Here is a 16,468-nt window from a genome sequence, read left to right as displayed (position 1 = left end):
TCTTGTGCCACAGTGATCGTTTGGCTTCATGTATTTATTTGTTGTCAGACACATCAGTCCTAAGTGTATTACATTGTCAATGATACTTGCACTGCAAATATCAATGATGGAGACAGAACATTTACATGATCTTCCAATCATTTCCTAAACTGTTCACTGTGACAACACTAGTCCTACCACTTTATTTGTATTCCACGTTTTTCATTTGTCAGCTCCCAGACCATCATCCCGTGCGTGCATTTATTTTACCATGATGAGCGGTCTTCATAATTAAAAAAAAATCGATGAAGGATACTGTCTTACCTTTCTTAGATAATATGTTTTTGAGAAACCATTTCAGAGGGACAGCAACACATTCACAGTTCAATAACAAGAGGCCGACCTTTAGGTCAGGATGGTTTTGCAGCTGACTCAGCACATCCCCACCAACAGATATAACCCAGGGGACAGATATAACCGCTGTGAACCTGACTGGCTGTCTTGATTCGTACCGTTACTACATAGAATCATAAACGAGTCCAATACTGATCATGAAGGAATCAATAAACAGTGTATGACTGAAAAAATATAATCATCATGACATGGTCATACTGATTAAAATAGATTGTTGTTTTGCTATATTGATTATAAGAATATCATAAATGACAGATGAGAAATCTGTCTCCCCTCACACTATCAAGGAGGGATCATGGGAATAAGGCACACAATGCAACAATCATTTATTGTACAGCTTATAATTACATCATATTCAGCTCTATTTATCATCAAAGGCAGAATTTCAAAGAGTGTGTCTGTGTGGGGGGATGGGGGGCACTCTCTGAATACCATTACTCTCCTCAATTCCTGAACTATCTGGCCTTAGATCATCTGATGGGGCTGCACAATAATTCACTAACCCAATAACTAGCAAATCTACCACACTTAGAAAAACAATGACTACAAACCTGCCTGCGATTGGCTTGAATCATGAATTCTTATCATAACGCACCACAGTGATTGTTTGGCTGCATGTATTTATTTGTATTCCTCATTCAGGCTGAATGGATGTCACCTCACAGAGAGATGCTGTGAAGCGTTGGCATCAGCTCTCAGCTCAGACTCCTGCCACCTGAGAGAGCTGGACCTCAGTAATAATGATCTATGTGACGGGGGGGAGAAGCTGCTCTCTGCTGGACTGGGGAGTCCACACTGTCAACTACAGACACTGAGGTGAGGTCTGAGACTATTCTTGTTGTCAGACACATCATTCCTAAGTGTCTGTTACATTATCAATGATACTCTTGTTTCTCTGCAAGGCTCAATGATTGAGACAGACAATGTCCATTATCTTCCAATCAATTCCTATATCATGGTTGTGTGTGTGTGTGTGTGTGTGTGTGTGTGTGTGTGTGTGTGTGTGTGTGTCTGTGTCTGTGTCTGTGTCTGTGTCTGTGTCTGTGTCTGTGTGTGTGTGTGTGTGTGTGTGTGTGTGTGTGGTGTGGTGGGGTGGGCACTCTCTCAATAATCTTTCTTTCCTCAATTCCTCATCAATCTGGCCTGAGATCAGCTGATGGGGCTACACAACCCAATAGCAATCAAATATACCAGACTGAGAAATACATTGACTACAAACATGCCTGTGATTGGCTTAAATAATGAATTCTTATCATAATGCACCTCAGTGATCGTTTGGCAACATGTATTTATTTGTATTCCTCATTCAGGCTGAATGGATGTGACCTCACAGAGAGATCCTGTGAAGCGTTGGCCTCAGCTCTCAGCTCAGACTCCTGCCACCTGAGAGAGCTGGACTTCAGTAATAATGATCTAGGTGACGGGGGGGTGAAGCTGCTCTCTGCTGTACTGGGGAGTCCACACTGTCAACTACAGACACTGAGGTGAGGTCTGAGACTATTCTTGTTGCCAGACACATCATTCCTAAGTGTCTGTTACATTATCATTCTATGGAATCAATGATACTTGCACAGAAAGGCTCAATAATTGAGACAGACAAAGGATATTATCTTCCAATCAATTACTATATAATGTGTGTGTGTGTGTGTGTGTGTGTGTGTGTGTGTGTGTGTGTGTGTGTGTGTGTGTGTGTGTGTGTATGTGTGTGGTGGGAGGGGGGCTGCTCTGTCTTCAATATCTGAATATGTTTGTCCTCCTCAAATCCTGATCCACCTGGCCTTAGATCAGCTTATGAGACTGCATAATACTGCACTAACCCAATAGCTATCAAATACATGATACCAGACGTAGAAATCTAGTGACTACAAATGTATCCATGGTTAATTGCTCCCCTGTTGAGAGGAACTATAACTCTCACTCATAAATTCTTGTGCCACAGTGATCGTTTGGCTTCATGTATTTATTTGTTGTCAGACACATCAGTCCTAAGTGTATTACATTGTCAATGATACTTGCACTGCAAATATCAATGATGGAGACAGAACATTTACATGATCTTCCAATCATTTCCTAAACTGTTCACTGTGACAACACTAGTCCTACCACTTTATTTGTATTCCACGTTTTTCATTTGTCAGCTCCCAGACCATCATCCCGTGCGTGCATTTATTTTACCATGATGAGCGGTCTTCATAATTTAAAAAAAATCGATGAAGGATACTGTCTTACCTTTCTTAGATAATATGTTTTTGAGAAACCATTTCAGAGGGACAGCAACACATTCACAGTTCAATAACAAGAGGCCGACCTTTAGGTCAGGATGGCCTTGCAGCTGACTCAGCACATCCCCACCAACAGATATAACCCAGGGGACAGATATAACCGCTGTCAACCTGACTGGCTGTCTTGATTCGTACCATTACTACATAAAATCATAAACGAGTACAATACTGATCATAAAGGAATCAATGAACAGTGCATGACTGAACAAAATATAATCATCATGACATGGTCATACTGATTTAAAATAGATGGTTGTTTGGCTATATTGATTATAAGAATATCATAAATGACAGATGAGAAATCTGTCTCCCCTCACACTATCAAGGAGGGATCATGGGAATAAGGGAATAAGACACACAATGCAACAATCATTTATTGTACAGCTTATAATTACATAATATTCAGCTCTATTTATCATTAAAGGCAGAATTTCAAAGAGTGTATCTGTGTGTGTGTGCGGGGGGGGGGGAAGGGGCACTCTCTGAATACCATTACTCTCCTCAATTCCTGACCCACCTGGCCTTAGATCATCTGATGGGGCTACACAATACTGCACTAACCCAATAGCTAGCAAATATACCACACTATATAATATGTATTTGTGTGTGTGTGTGTGAGTGTGTGTGTGTGTGTGTGTGTGGTGGCAGGGGGGGGCTGCTCTGTCTGCAAAGTCTGAATAACTTTACTCTCCTCAAATCCTGACCCACCTGGCCTTAGATCAGCTCATGGGACTTGCTTGCTCCCCTGTTCAGAGCAACTATAACTCTCACTCATGAATTCTTGCGCCACAGTGATCGTTTGGCTACATGTATTTATTTGTATTTCTCATTCATATGTGGCCTTTCAACTGCCAAATTAAGAGGATTTAAAGCTGCACATGTACATTAGAGAGGAATAATCAGATTCTTGATATCAGATGGAGTGACACTATTTCCCCAGGTTGTCAGGCTGTGGAGTCCCAGAGGAAGGCTGTGTTTCTCTGGCTTCAGCTCTGAGGTCTAAGCCCTCCCACCTGAGAGAGCTGGACCTCAGCTACAATCACCCAGGAGACTCAGGACTGGCGCTGCTCTCTGCTGTACAGAAAGATCCACTCTGTAACCTACAGACACTCAGGTAAAGGCTGAATATGTGGCTGGACGTATCATTGAGACGAATCTATTTTCTACATGATTGTGAGTGTGTCATTCAACCTCTGTGGGTTCTTCTGTGGTTGATATAGTGTGGACCATGGTGGAGAGTGCAGGCTCAAACCTGGGCTGATCAAATGTAAGTCACCACCGCTGTAGAGAATAGGACTGTGATATTACTCAAGAACTAGGGTACAGCAGAGTTCAAACAGAGCACCAGTATTGTATTCATATGTAATTGTAAAATATTAGTAAATGTGAATTAGTTGTATCCCTTGTAAAACATTTTAAATGAATAAGGAATATTTTGTGAAAAAAATAATGTTGCCATAACAAGATCACATTGTGAATATTGTAATTTATTCAATTATATTGATTTGATGATTATTTCTGCCCTCTCAATCAGATGCCTGTGAGCTCACACTGGACCCAAACACAGCACACAGACGCCTCTCTCTGTCTGAGGAGAACAGAAAGGTGACACGGGGGAGGGAGAAGCAGCCGTATCCTGATCACCCAGAGAGATTTGACTACTGGGACCAGGTGCTGTGTAGAGAGGGTCTGACTGGGCGCCGTTACTGGGAGGTAGAGTGGAGTGGGAGAGAGGCTGGTATAGGAGTGACATATAAAGGAATCAGCAGGAGAGGAGAGGGTGATGACTGTGTGTTGGGATTCAATGACAAGTCCTGGAGGCTGTGGTGCTCTGGTGACAGTTACTCCGCCTGGCACGATAAGAAGATGACTGACATACCTGTCTCCTCCTCTGGCTCCCACAGAGTAGGAGTGTATCTGGACTGGCCGGCCGGCACTCTGTCCTTCTACAGCGTCTCCTCTGACACACGGACCCTCCTGCACACATTCCACTCCACATTCACTGAGCCCCTCTACCCAGGGTTTAGGGTTTGGGGCGAGGGCTGTTCAGTGACCCTGTGTAAACTAGTCTCAGGGAGATCACACTGAACACCAAAGGCTCAAAGATGACGGATCAGAACATGATGCAGTTGGATAGTGGTGTGTTTTCAATGAGATGTTGGATGTACAGATGTTCCCTCTCCCAGTGTGTAGGGTGTAGTGTGTAGTGTGTCGTGTGTAGTTATATTATTTTTTACTGTATATATATGTATATATATATATATATATATATATATATATATGTATATATACATTATTAAATTAAATAAAATGCATCTGATAGTGAAATAGACTGTAATTGAGCGACAAAAAAACAGAAGCTTACATGTTTTTTTTATTTTTTTTATGGAAATGCAACTGACAGTGAAACAATCCAGATGAATGATTAGATGATCAAATCAGACTGATGATGAACTCTGAGAATAACACAGGAGAGAGTGTCTGTATATAAGAGTTGGTTAGATTGGGTGTTTGAGTTGTGATGCTGGATTACGTTGCTGTGTGTAAGATAGCAGGGAGTGGATGTGAAGACAGCTCTCCTTCTCTGTCAGTACAATATGGACAGTGTCTTCAGAACATCCTAATCTACACAGTGTGTAATTGATTCCTATGCAAATTAGAGACCCCATAAAAACAAAGATATTCATTCCGAAATGACATGAACTATTATCCTTGCATTAAGATGGACTCAATTCAATTTATTGAGTGATTTGTTGATCACATTTTTGCATTTTAACCAATTTTAAGACTGTCAAAGCAAAAAGTCTGAATACTTCTATTCATGTATTTCTGTATTTCAATTTTAATAAATGTACTGAAATTTCAAAAAACGTGTTTTCGCATTCTGGTGTATTGTGTGTGCATTAATGGCAAGTTATTTTAATTGAATCCATTTTAAATTTAGTCTATAACACAAGAAAATGTGTAAAAAGTGAAGGGGTCTGAATACCTTCAGAAGGCGCTGTACATGTTCTGAACTTCACTTTCCATGTATTCCTTCATTTTTACATAGTAATCATCTAGTACAGTAATATCTATGCATCATGTGACATTGTGAGGGGCAGCCAAGGTGCAGGCTGCTTTTCCCCTCTCTGTCTGTGGGCTGTGGGAGGCATGGCTCTCATGAGAAGACTTCACCTGTCCCCTGCAGTACCGCTCCCTGCCATGGCAGGCATGGCTCTCATGAGAAGACTTCACCTGTCCGCTGCAGTACCGCTCCCTGCCATGGGAGGCATGGCTCTCATGAGAAGACTTCACCTGTCCCCTGCAGTACCTCTGACCCCCAGACCCCAGACCTCCAGACCCCCAGACCCCCAGAACCCTATCCCCCAGACCTCTAGCCCTCAGATGGGGGCACCACCTGGTGGTCATTTACTAGTATTACAACAACAGAGAGATTAGAATCCAGCCAGTTAGCAATAAGCACTGGATCCTAAAAACCCAGAATTTGAACCTGAAATATTCTTTATAACATCACAGATCTTTTATAATGGAACAGTGTAATAGAACATCAGTGTAATAGAACATCAGTGTAATAGAACAGTGTAATAGAACATCAGTGTAATAGAACATTAGTGTAATAGAACATCAGTGTAATAGAACAGTGTAATAGAACATCAGTGTAATAGAACAGTGTAATAGAACATCAGTGTAATAGAACATCAGTGTAATAGAACAGTGTAATAGAACATTAGTGTAATAGAACATCAGTGTAATAGAACAGTGTAATAGAACATCAGTGTAATATAACATTAGTGTAATAGAACAGTGTAATAGAACATTAGTGTAATAGAACAGTGTAATAGAACATCAGTGTAATAGAACATTAGTGTAATAGAACAGTGTAATAGAACAGTGTAATAGAACATCAGTGTAATAGAACATTAGTGTAATAGAACAGTGTAATAGAACAGTGTAATAGAACATCAGTGTAATAGAACATCAGTGTAATAGAACATTAGTGTAATAGAACATCAGTGTAATAGAACATTAGTGTAATAGAACATCAGTGTAATAGAACATTAGTGTAATAGAACATCAGTGTAATATAACATTAGTGTAATAGAACATTAGTATAATAGAACATTAGTATAATAAAACGTTAGTGTAATAGAACATTTATGTAATAAAACATTAGTATAATAGAACATTAGTGTAATAGAACATTAGTGTAATAGAACAGTGTAATAGAACATTTATGTAATAGAATATTAGTGTAATAGAACATTAGTATAATAGAACATTAGTGTAATAGAACATTTATGTAATAGAATATTAGTATAATAGAATATTAGTATAATAGAACATTAGTGTAATAGAACATTAGTATAATATAATCTTAGTATAATAGAAAATTAGTATAATAGAACATCAGTGGAAACCAAAGGGGACGTTTTCTTTCCAGTGTTAACACTTCACTTAGCAACGTCATGACAACCCAAATGTGCAGACAGGCCTAGGAGACGAGTTAACCTTGACCCTAACCCTGACTCTAACCCTGACCCTGACTCTGACCCTAACCCTAACTCTGACCCTGACCCTGACTCTGACCCTGACCCTAACTCTGACCCTGAACCTGACCCTAACCCTAACTCTAACCCTGACCCTGACCCTAACCCTAAACCCTGACCCTAACCCTAGGGGATGAGTTAACTTTAACCCTAAACCCTGACCCTAACCCTAACCCTAGGGGATGAGTTAACTTTAACCCTAACCCTTAACCCTGACCCTAACCCTAGGGCTAGTAGAACCATGTAGTTTGGCTCTTCAAACCCACCTCCTCGTTGCTAGGCAACCCCCCCGCTTTTCCCTCCACCGTTCGTATTTTACGACATTTTTTAGAAAAAAATGTTTTATGAAACTCCTTCAAACCACACAATCTCCCCACCCCCTCGTTGCTAGGTAACCCACCATATCCCGTCCCTTTCCGACATTTTCTTTTCCTTTACGACATTCCCTCAAACACACCAACCTCCCTTATTTTACGACATTTACTATTATTATTATTATTATTATTATTATTATTATTATATCTTTACGACATTTACTTCTTCTTTACGAGAGAAGGGGAGACAGACACCATGGAAACCACCACCACCACCGACACCGGCGGCTCCTCTGGTACTCGTAGCGGGTCCTCTGGGACCGTCTCCCCCGGTGGTACCGTCTCCTCTACCGGCTCTGAGGCTAATGATAACGGGGCTAACTAACGAAGCTAACGAATTTACCTACCGAGTGCAGTGTTGACGGGGTGCTAAAGGCTAATGCTAACTGGCTCTAACGAACTGACCGTGTGTGTGTGTGTGTGTGGAAACGCGTCGTGTCATCATTACTCGACATTCCTTCAAACCCACCCCCTCGTTGCTAGGCAACCCCCCCCCCTTTCCCTCCACCGTTCGTATTTGTTTTGAAAAAATATTTTTACGACAGTCCTTCAAACCACACACACACTCTCCCCACCCCCTCGTTGCTAGGTAACCCACCATATCCCATCCCTTTCCGACATTTTCTTTTCCTTTACGACATTCCCTCAAACCCACCAACTGTTCCTCGTTGCTAGACAACCCCACCCCTCCCTCATTTTACGATATCTTTTTATTATTATTATTATATCTTTACGACATTTACTTCTTCTTTACGAGAGAAGGGGAGACAGACACCATGGAAACCACCACCACCACCGACACCGGCGGCTCCTCTGGTACTCGTAGCGGGTCCTCTGGGACCGTCTCCCCCGGTGGTACCGTCTCCTCTACCGGCTCCTTCGGCGGCTCTGGGACCGGCTCCTCCGGCGGCTCTGGGACCGGCTCCTCCGGCGGCTCTGGGACCGTCTCCTCCGGCGGCTCTGGGACCGGCTCCTCCGGCGGCTCTGGGACCGTCTCCTCCGGCGGCTCTGGGACCGGCTCCTCCGGCGGCTCTGGGACCGTCTCCTCCGGCGGCTCTGGGACCGTCTCCTCCGGCTCCTCCTCTGGTACCGGTACCCGGACCTCGTTTCTGACCCGGGCCACGACGCTCAACCTCCACACCGGGAACCTCGTCAACCGGAGCCGGCTGAAGAAGAAGTGTCCGTCGTCCCCGAGTGAGGAGGTAAGAAGGGCGGGGGGGGGGTCGGGAGGCTAGAGGCTAATGCTAACGGGGCTAACGAAGCTAACGAATTTACCTACCGAGTGCAGTGTTGACGGGGTGCTAAAGGCTAATGCTAACGGGGCTAACGAATTTACCTACAGAGTGCAGTGTTGACGGGGTGCTAAAGGCGAATGCTAACTGGCTCTAACGAACTGACCGTGTGTGTGTGTGTGTATTATGAATGTGATTAAATAAATACTAAATATGTCGTTTTATTGTCATTTTCTGTCTGTCTGTCTGACCTGTTGTTGCCGTTCAGCTCCAGGTTTATATCCGCGCCACGCTGTCTCTGACCTGTCTGTCTCTCTATCTGACCTGTCTCTCTCTGTCTGTCTGTCTGACCTGTATGTCTTTTGTTGCCCTCCAGCTCCAGGATTGTATCCGCGCCATGCTGTCTCTGACCTGTCTGTCCCTCTGTCTTATCTGTCTGTCTATCTGTCTGTCTGTCTGTTTCTCTCTGACCTGTCTGTCTCTCCATCTGACCTGTCTGTCTGTTGTTGCCGTAGCTCCAGGACTGTATCCGCGCCACGCTGAGTGACTGGTCCTCCGAGACGCCGTCGGCCGGGGAGAAGGTGAGACTCATCCCTCTCTTCTCTCCCTCCCTCCTTTCCTGTCTCTCTCTCTCTCCCTCCTTCCCTCCCTCCTTTCCTCCTGTCTCTCTCTTCTTTCCCTCCTTTCCTGTCTTCCTTCCTTCCCTCCTGTCTCTCCCTCCCTCCCTCCTGTCTCTCTCCCTCTCTCCCTCCTTCCCTCCCTCCTGTCTCTCTCTCTCTCTCCTTCTCTCCCTCATTCCCTTCCCTCCTTTCCTGTTTCCTGTCTTCTTTCCTTACTGTCGGCGGAGGAGAAGGTGAGACTCATCCCTCTCTTCCTTTACTTCGTCTCTCTCTGGATGCTCCACACACACACACACGCACACCCACACACACGCGCGCCCAGAGGCGTCAATGTTTAGTGAGTCAAGTGACAATGTGTGTGTGTGTGAGAGAGAGGGAGACACACACACACACACACACACACACACACACACAGACACACACACACACACACACACGCGTCAATGTTTAGTGAGTCAAGTGACAACGTGTGTGTGTGTGTGTGTGTGGGTGCTCCTGAGACAGGGAGAGAGAGAGGGAGACACATACACACTCACATACACACACACACACACACACACACACACACACACACACACACAGAGACACACACACACTCACACAGACATACACACACACACACACACACACACACTCACACAGACATACACACACACACACTCACACTGTCTGACCTGTCTGTCCCTCTGTCTGTCTGTCTGTCTGTCAGTCTCTGACCTGTCTGTCTGTCTGTCTGTTTTTCTCTGACCTGTCTGTCTCTCCATCTGACCTGTCTGTCTGTTGTTGCCGTAGCTCCAGGACTGTATCCGCGCCACGCTGAGTGACTGGTCCTCTGAGACGCCGTCGGCCGGGGAGAAGGTGAGACTCATCCCTCTCTTCTCTCCCTCCCTCCCTCCCTCCTTTCCTGTCTCTCTCTTCCTTCCCTCCTTTCTTGTCTTCCTTACTTCCTTCCCTCCTGTCTCTCCCTCCCTCCTGTCTCTCTCCCTCCCTCCTTCCCTCCCTCCTGTCTCTCTCCCTCCCTCCCTCCCTCCTTCTTTCCTTCTCTCCCTCCCTCCTGTCTCTCTCTCTCTCTCCTTCCCTCCCCCCTTCTCTCCCTCCCTCCCTCCTGTCTCTCTCTCTCCCTCCTTCTCCCCTCCTTCTCCCCTCCCTCCCTCCCTCCCTCCTGTCTCTCTCTCTCTCTCTCCTTCCCTCCCTCCTTCCCTTCCCTCCTTTCCTGTTTCCTCTCTTCTTTCCTTACTGTCGGCGAAGGAGAAGGTGAGACTCATCCCTCTCTTCCTTCCTTCCTTCCTTCCTTCCTTCCTTCCCTCCCTCCTTTCCTTCGTCTCTCTCTGGATGCTCCACACACACACACACACGCACACCCACACACACGCGCGCCCAGAGGCGTCAATGTTTAGTGAGTCAAGTGACAACGTGTGTGTGTGAGAGAGAGAGAGGGAGACACACACACACACACACACACAGATAGACAGACAGACACACTCACACAGACACACACACTCACTCACACAGACACACTGTGGGAGCCTGGTCGACAGGCGCAACAGTGGGTCAACCAATGAGAATAGAAACAGGCGGAAACAGGGGTTGCGGTGAAATCAACGTAGGGTTTTATTTCTAAGGTGCGGGGAAAAGGGAGAGGCGAAAGGCAACTCAAATCTTCACCGGGTTGGCGGTTGGCGCTACGGCGCTCCGCCGGGTTCTTCTTGTCGTCAGAGAGAGAGAGAGAGAGACAGGCCAAAGTTAGTGGGATATCGGGTCCCTTTCACTGACCTCTTCCTCCGGTCGGTTGGGGGGTTCCTCTCCGTCTTCCAGGCTTTCTCTCCCGTTTGGCTTATGAGACTGGCTTAGCGGGTGTCTGGTCTCGACTCGTTCCTCCAGCCAGTCTGTCTTCAGCTTGTCCTGGGGAGTTTAAAAGGCCTCAGGATCGCCGAGCTGACTCAGCGCACCTGTGAGCGGTGAGCTGAGTCATCTGATTGGTGGCGGAGTCTCCAGGACATAGAACTGGGATAGTACCTCCCATCCAGCACGACACCCCATGGCTGCCTTTGCCTCCCCCTTGTGGCCACCAGGTGTCTCTGTGGGGCACTGCTCACCGGCTGGGCCATCACAACACACAGACACACACACACACACACTCACACACACACTCACTCACACAGACACACACAGACACACACACACATGCCCAGAGGCGTCAATGTTTAGTGAGTCAAGTGACAACGTGTGTGTGTGTGTGTGTGTGTGTGTGTGTGTGCCCCTGAGACAGGGAGAGAGAGAGGGAGACACACACACACACTCACACATACGCACACTCACACAGACAGACACACACTCACACAGACACTCACACATACACACACATGCCCAGAGGCGTCAATGTTTAGTGAGTCAAGTGACAACGTGTGTGTGTGTGTGTGTGTGTGGGTGGGTGCTCCTGAGACAGGGAGAGAGAGAGGAAGACACACACACACTCACATACACACAGACACACACACACACACTCACACACTCACACATACATACACACACTCACACAGACACACACACAGGCAGGGAGACGGGGGGGAGGCAGGTTTGGGGGGGAGGGTTGAACAGGGAGGGAGGGAGGTTCTGCTGAGGTCAGCTAATCTCTCTCTCTTTCTCTCCCTCTCTCTAGTTCGACTAGTCTGGTCTGTCTCTAACCTGGACTGCTCCCCCCTCCCAGGCACGCCTGGCTGTCTTTCTGTAATCTGTCTGTCCTGAACCTGTCTGTCTCTCAGACCTGTCTGTCTCTCCAGGAGTCTGACGTCCTAGACTGTTCCACCCCCCAGGCGGCCGAGGCCATCACGCCTGTCTGTCTCTCTGTCTGTCTGTCTCTAACTTGTCTCTCTCTCTCTAACCTGTCTGTCTGTTTACCTGTGTCTCTCTCTCTGACCTGTCTGTCTCTCCAGGAGTCTGACGTCCTGGACTGCTCCACCCCCCATGCGGCCGAGGCCACCATCATGCTTGTCTGTCTCTCTCTCTCTGACCTGTCTGTCTCTCTCTCTCTAACCTGTCTGTCTGTTTACCTGTCTCTCTCTCACCTGTCTTTCTCTAACCTGTCTGTCTCTAAACTGTCTGTCTCTCCAGGAGTCTGACGTCCTGGACTGCTCCACCCCCCAGGCGGCCGAGGCCACCATCACACCGGAGGAGAGGGAGGAGCTGAAGGTGTCTGGTACGCTACGACAAGCTAACGCAGGCTAACGCTACGCTAATGCAGGGTAAGACAGGTTAACGCAGGCTAAGACAGGCTCACACACGCTAACACACACCACGATAACACATGCTAATAAATGCTAGTGCATGCTAACACCGGCTCACACGCACCACGATAACACACGCTAACCCAGGGCTAACAAACGATACCAGCCCATGATTACACACGACGCGACCACACGTTAACACAGGCTAACAAATGACACCAGCACATGCTAACACAGGCTAACCTAGGCTAACCCACGCTAACGTTGTCGTTGCAGTCAAGCTGTTCCTGTGCGAGTCGGACCAGTCGTCCATCAGGCAGGCTGTCGACATGGGTGAGTCCTGCCTGTTTGTCTGTCTGTCTGCCTGTTTGGCTGTCTGCTTGTCTGTCTGTTTGTTTGGCTGGCTGGCTGGCTGTCTGCCTGTCTGTCTGTCTGCCTGTTTGGCTGTCTGCTTGTCTGTCTGTTTGTTTGGCTGGCTGGCTGGCTGCCTGCCTGTCTGTCTCTCTCTTTACCTGTTTGTCTCTCCCCTCCACAGCCTGTCTCACCCTCGCCCTGTCGACCAGGAGGACAACATCCCCCCCCCCCCCCCCACACCCAGACCCTCTCGGACCTCTAACCTGTCTTTCTCTCCCTAACCTGTCTCCCTCCCCCCCAACAGCCTGTCTCACTCTCGCCCTCTCCCAACTCGACTCGGTCATCCTGGCGCCCGCCCCCCCCCCCCGGGGGCCGACCACGCCCCACAGACCCTCTCGGACCTGCAGCCGGCATGGGTTTTCTTGGAAACGCTGGTGGCGTCCGGGAAGGTGGTCGCCATCGGGACGTCGGACCTGGACAAGGGCCTCCTGGAGGAGCTGCACAACTGGGCCCAGGTGGGTGTCTGTCTGTCTTTCTCTGGCCTGTCTGTTTGTCCTGGACGGTGTGTGTGTCTGTCTGTCTGTCTCTCTCTCTCTCTCGCTCTATCCCTGACCTGTCTGTCTGTCCTGGACAAGGGCCTCCTGGAGGAGTTGTACGACTGGGACCAGGTGGGTGTCTGTCTGTCTGATCTGTCTGTCTGTCCTGGACAAGGGCCTCCTGGAGGAGCGCTACGACTGGGCCCAGGTGGGTGTCTGTCTCTGTCTCTGAACTGTCTGTCTGTCTGTCCTGTGCTGGGGGTATCTGTCTCTCCCTGACCTGTCTGTCTCTCTCTCCATGTCCAAGGTGAAACCCCACCAGTAACCAGGTCAAACTGAGTGCGTACGCCAACTGTCTGTCTCTCTTTCTCTCTCTCTCTTTCTCTCTGTCCCTGTCCTGTCTCTCTCTCTCTGTCCCAACCAAGCAGTTAACAGTGTCTGTCTGTCTGTCTCTCTCTCTCTGTCCCTGACCTGTCTGTCTGTCCCTGACCTGTCTCTCTCTCTCTCTCTCTCTCTCTCCCCCGTATCCAAGGTGAAGACCACCAGTAATCAGGTCAACCTGGCGTCCTGTTGTGTGATGCCCCCCGATCTGATGGCCTGTATGTCTCTCTGTCCCTGACCTGTCTGTCTCTCCCTGACCTGTCTCTCTCTCTTCCGTATCCAAGGTGAAGCCCACCAGTAACCAGGTCAACCTGGCGTCCTGTTCTGTGATGCCCCCCGATCTGATGGCCTGTCTGTCTCTCTGTCCCTGACCTGTCTGTCTCTCTGACCTGTCTCTCTCTCTCCCGTATCCAAGGTGAAGCCCATCAGCAACCAGGTCAACCTGGCGTCCTGTTGTGTGATGCCCCCCGATCTGACGGCATATGCCAAGCAGGCGGGGGTCCAGCTACTGACCCACAACGACCCCAAAGGTGGGTGTCTGTCTGTGATCTGTCTGTCTGTGATCAATTTGTCTGGGGGTGTCTGTCTGTCTGTCTCTCTCTGACCTGTCTGTCCCCCCTCTAACCTAACCTCCCTCTTCATCTGAGCTGTCTGTCTCTCTCTGACCTGTCTCTCTCTCTCCCTCCCTCTCTTTCCATGTCTGTCTCTCCCTCTAACCTGTCTCTCTCTCTCTCTCCCTCTCTTTCCATGTCTGTCTCTCCCTCTAACCTGTCTGTAACCTAGGTTAAAATAGCCATAAACAGATACTTGAATAAATAACAGTAAAAATATTTCTGAATAAATATTCTGACATTAGAAATAAAAGTCCATGATTTAGTCTAATAAATAGGATTAAAAATAATTCGTTTCAATATTGATTTTTACAGGAAGTTTTGTCACTTAAACTAGTCAGCCAATCAGAATGGCTGGTTGCAACTTCCTTTTTCATTGAGAATGCTAGTCAGAGACGAAGCAAGTTGAGCGAAAGCTAGTGGAACTAACCAGTGAGCAAAATAACAGCAAAACCGAGTGAAAACGTTTATTTTCTTTGATTTGAAAGTGTTTTATGTTGTATTCTGTCTGCAAAGGTAGACTGTGGTTTATTTAGACATTATATAAGAGAGTAAAACCGTGTCTTATCCGGAGCCACGCTCCCGCTGGCGAGCCTCCTACATTCTTGAGAAGAACCATCGGATCATCATCACGTTGCATCCACAAGATTCATCTACATTCTGGAGAAGAACAAGGACTCTTTCATCGGATTTGCGGTAGGACTGTGTAAAGCCTTCGTTATTTCGTTGCAAGAGGATTCGTTTGGACTTTAATTTGCGGTAAGCGTGGACTCAATGAAAACTAAGTTCGCACGTGGCATTCGCTGGACTGTTTCGCCTGGTTGCTAGCAAGGTTGAATTCGTTGACCGTTGCATACGGTCTATGATTGAATTGCATTGTTGCCTGAAAAGATTGATTAGCATTTAACTTGATACTTGATAGTTATTCACTATACGTTCATAGCCTTGATGTTAATGTTGAATGGTGAATGTTTTAATTGATGTTTGATGGTATTATTGTTATCCTACTGGTTTCATGCTAATGCCAAACTGATTTTGATTTTGTTTCTGAACTCGCTAAACATAGTAGCTCACTGGTTTATATTGCTAAAATAGGAGATTAATACTTGATACTTGATTCTAAATAGGCCTAGTGAAAATATTGATTTAATGAAGATTTAAAAGATCTTAATGATACTTAGATAGAATAATCTTATGGAAAAGTAAGATAGCCATTGAACTTAAAATAGTTAACTATTGAAATTAGAAATCAAATAGAACTTTAAAAGAAACTTTAACCGAGACTTCACTTTAGAAATATTTTCTTGAACTGAGAGACTTTGTTTTTCTTGATATTCCTTAAAGAAGAGGTTTATTATTGACCCATTTGCATTTAGATGCAATTGTTTTCAGTATTCAATGTATGTATGTGTAATGTAAACTGTCTTGTGGTACCAATTTTCTACTTCTAACTTTTTCTACAAATGTGTATAAACAAGCCGGCATTTAAAACTTACTTGATGGTCTGTGGTGTGTCTGATTATTATTTTGCTATTATTACTGTTTTAACTACTACTGCTCCCTACGAGCCTAGTCACTGGTCCTAACATAGCATACTTATCTACAACTCGAGGTAAGTGTTACATGTCTCTCTCTCTCTCTCTCTCTCCTTCCAGAGCTTATCTCGGCGGCGGGCTTCCAGGAGGCGCTGTCTCTCTCTCTCTGACCCGTCTGTCTATCTGTCTGTCTTTGACATGTCTGTCTCCCCTCTAACCTGTCTCTCTCTCTCTCCCTCCCCCCTCTCCCTCTGAGCTGTCTGTCTGTCTTTGACCTGTCTCTCTCCCCCTAACCTGTCTTTCTCTAACCTGTCTGTCTCTCTGTCGTCTTCCAGAGCTCATCACGTCGGCGGGCTTCCAGGAGGCGCTCCGTGAG

The 16,468-nt window shown here is 46.6% G+C and overlaps 1 protein-coding gene and 1 pseudogene across 2 annotated transcripts in view; both read left to right on the top strand.

Moving 5' to 3' along the window:
• Nucleotides 1–5,466, top strand: part of LOC310823690 (uncharacterized protein) — a 35,224-nt gene extending 29,758 nt beyond the window's left edge. The window contains exons 16-20 of the mRNA XM_083696549.1: nucleotides 1,036–1,209; nucleotides 1,704–1,877; nucleotides 3,616–3,789; nucleotides 3,896–3,942; nucleotides 4,210–5,466. Coding sequence (XP_083552675.1) covers nucleotides 1,036–1,209; nucleotides 1,704–1,877; nucleotides 3,616–3,789; nucleotides 3,896–3,942; nucleotides 4,210–4,763 — 1,123 coding nt within the window. The 3' untranslated portion in view covers nucleotides 4,764–5,466. The remainder of the gene's footprint in view (nucleotides 1–1,035; nucleotides 1,210–1,703; nucleotides 1,878–3,615; nucleotides 3,790–3,895; nucleotides 3,943–4,209) is intronic.
• Nucleotides 5,467–8,681: 3,215 nt separating this feature from the next.
• On the top strand, nucleotides 8,682–16,262 carry LOC310823689 (glutamate--cysteine ligase regulatory subunit-like; annotated as a pseudogene). The gene is made up of 7 exons: nucleotides 8,682–8,801; nucleotides 10,244–10,309; nucleotides 12,566–12,640; nucleotides 12,960–13,008; nucleotides 13,334–13,544; nucleotides 14,362–14,476; nucleotides 16,213–16,262. The product of its transcript is annotated as a glutamate--cysteine ligase regulatory subunit-like (transcript).
• Nucleotides 16,263–16,468: the final 206 nt, after the last annotated feature.

The sequence above is a fragment of the Argentina silus genome, assembly GCF_951799395.1.
Source record: "Argentina silus genome assembly, chromosome: Y".
In the NCBI taxonomy this organism is placed as follows: domain Eukaryota; kingdom Metazoa; phylum Chordata; class Actinopteri; order Argentiniformes; family Argentinidae; genus Argentina; species Argentina silus.
The sequence above is the reverse complement of the archived record's forward strand: the minus strand, read 5'-3'. Positions and strand labels throughout refer to the sequence as shown.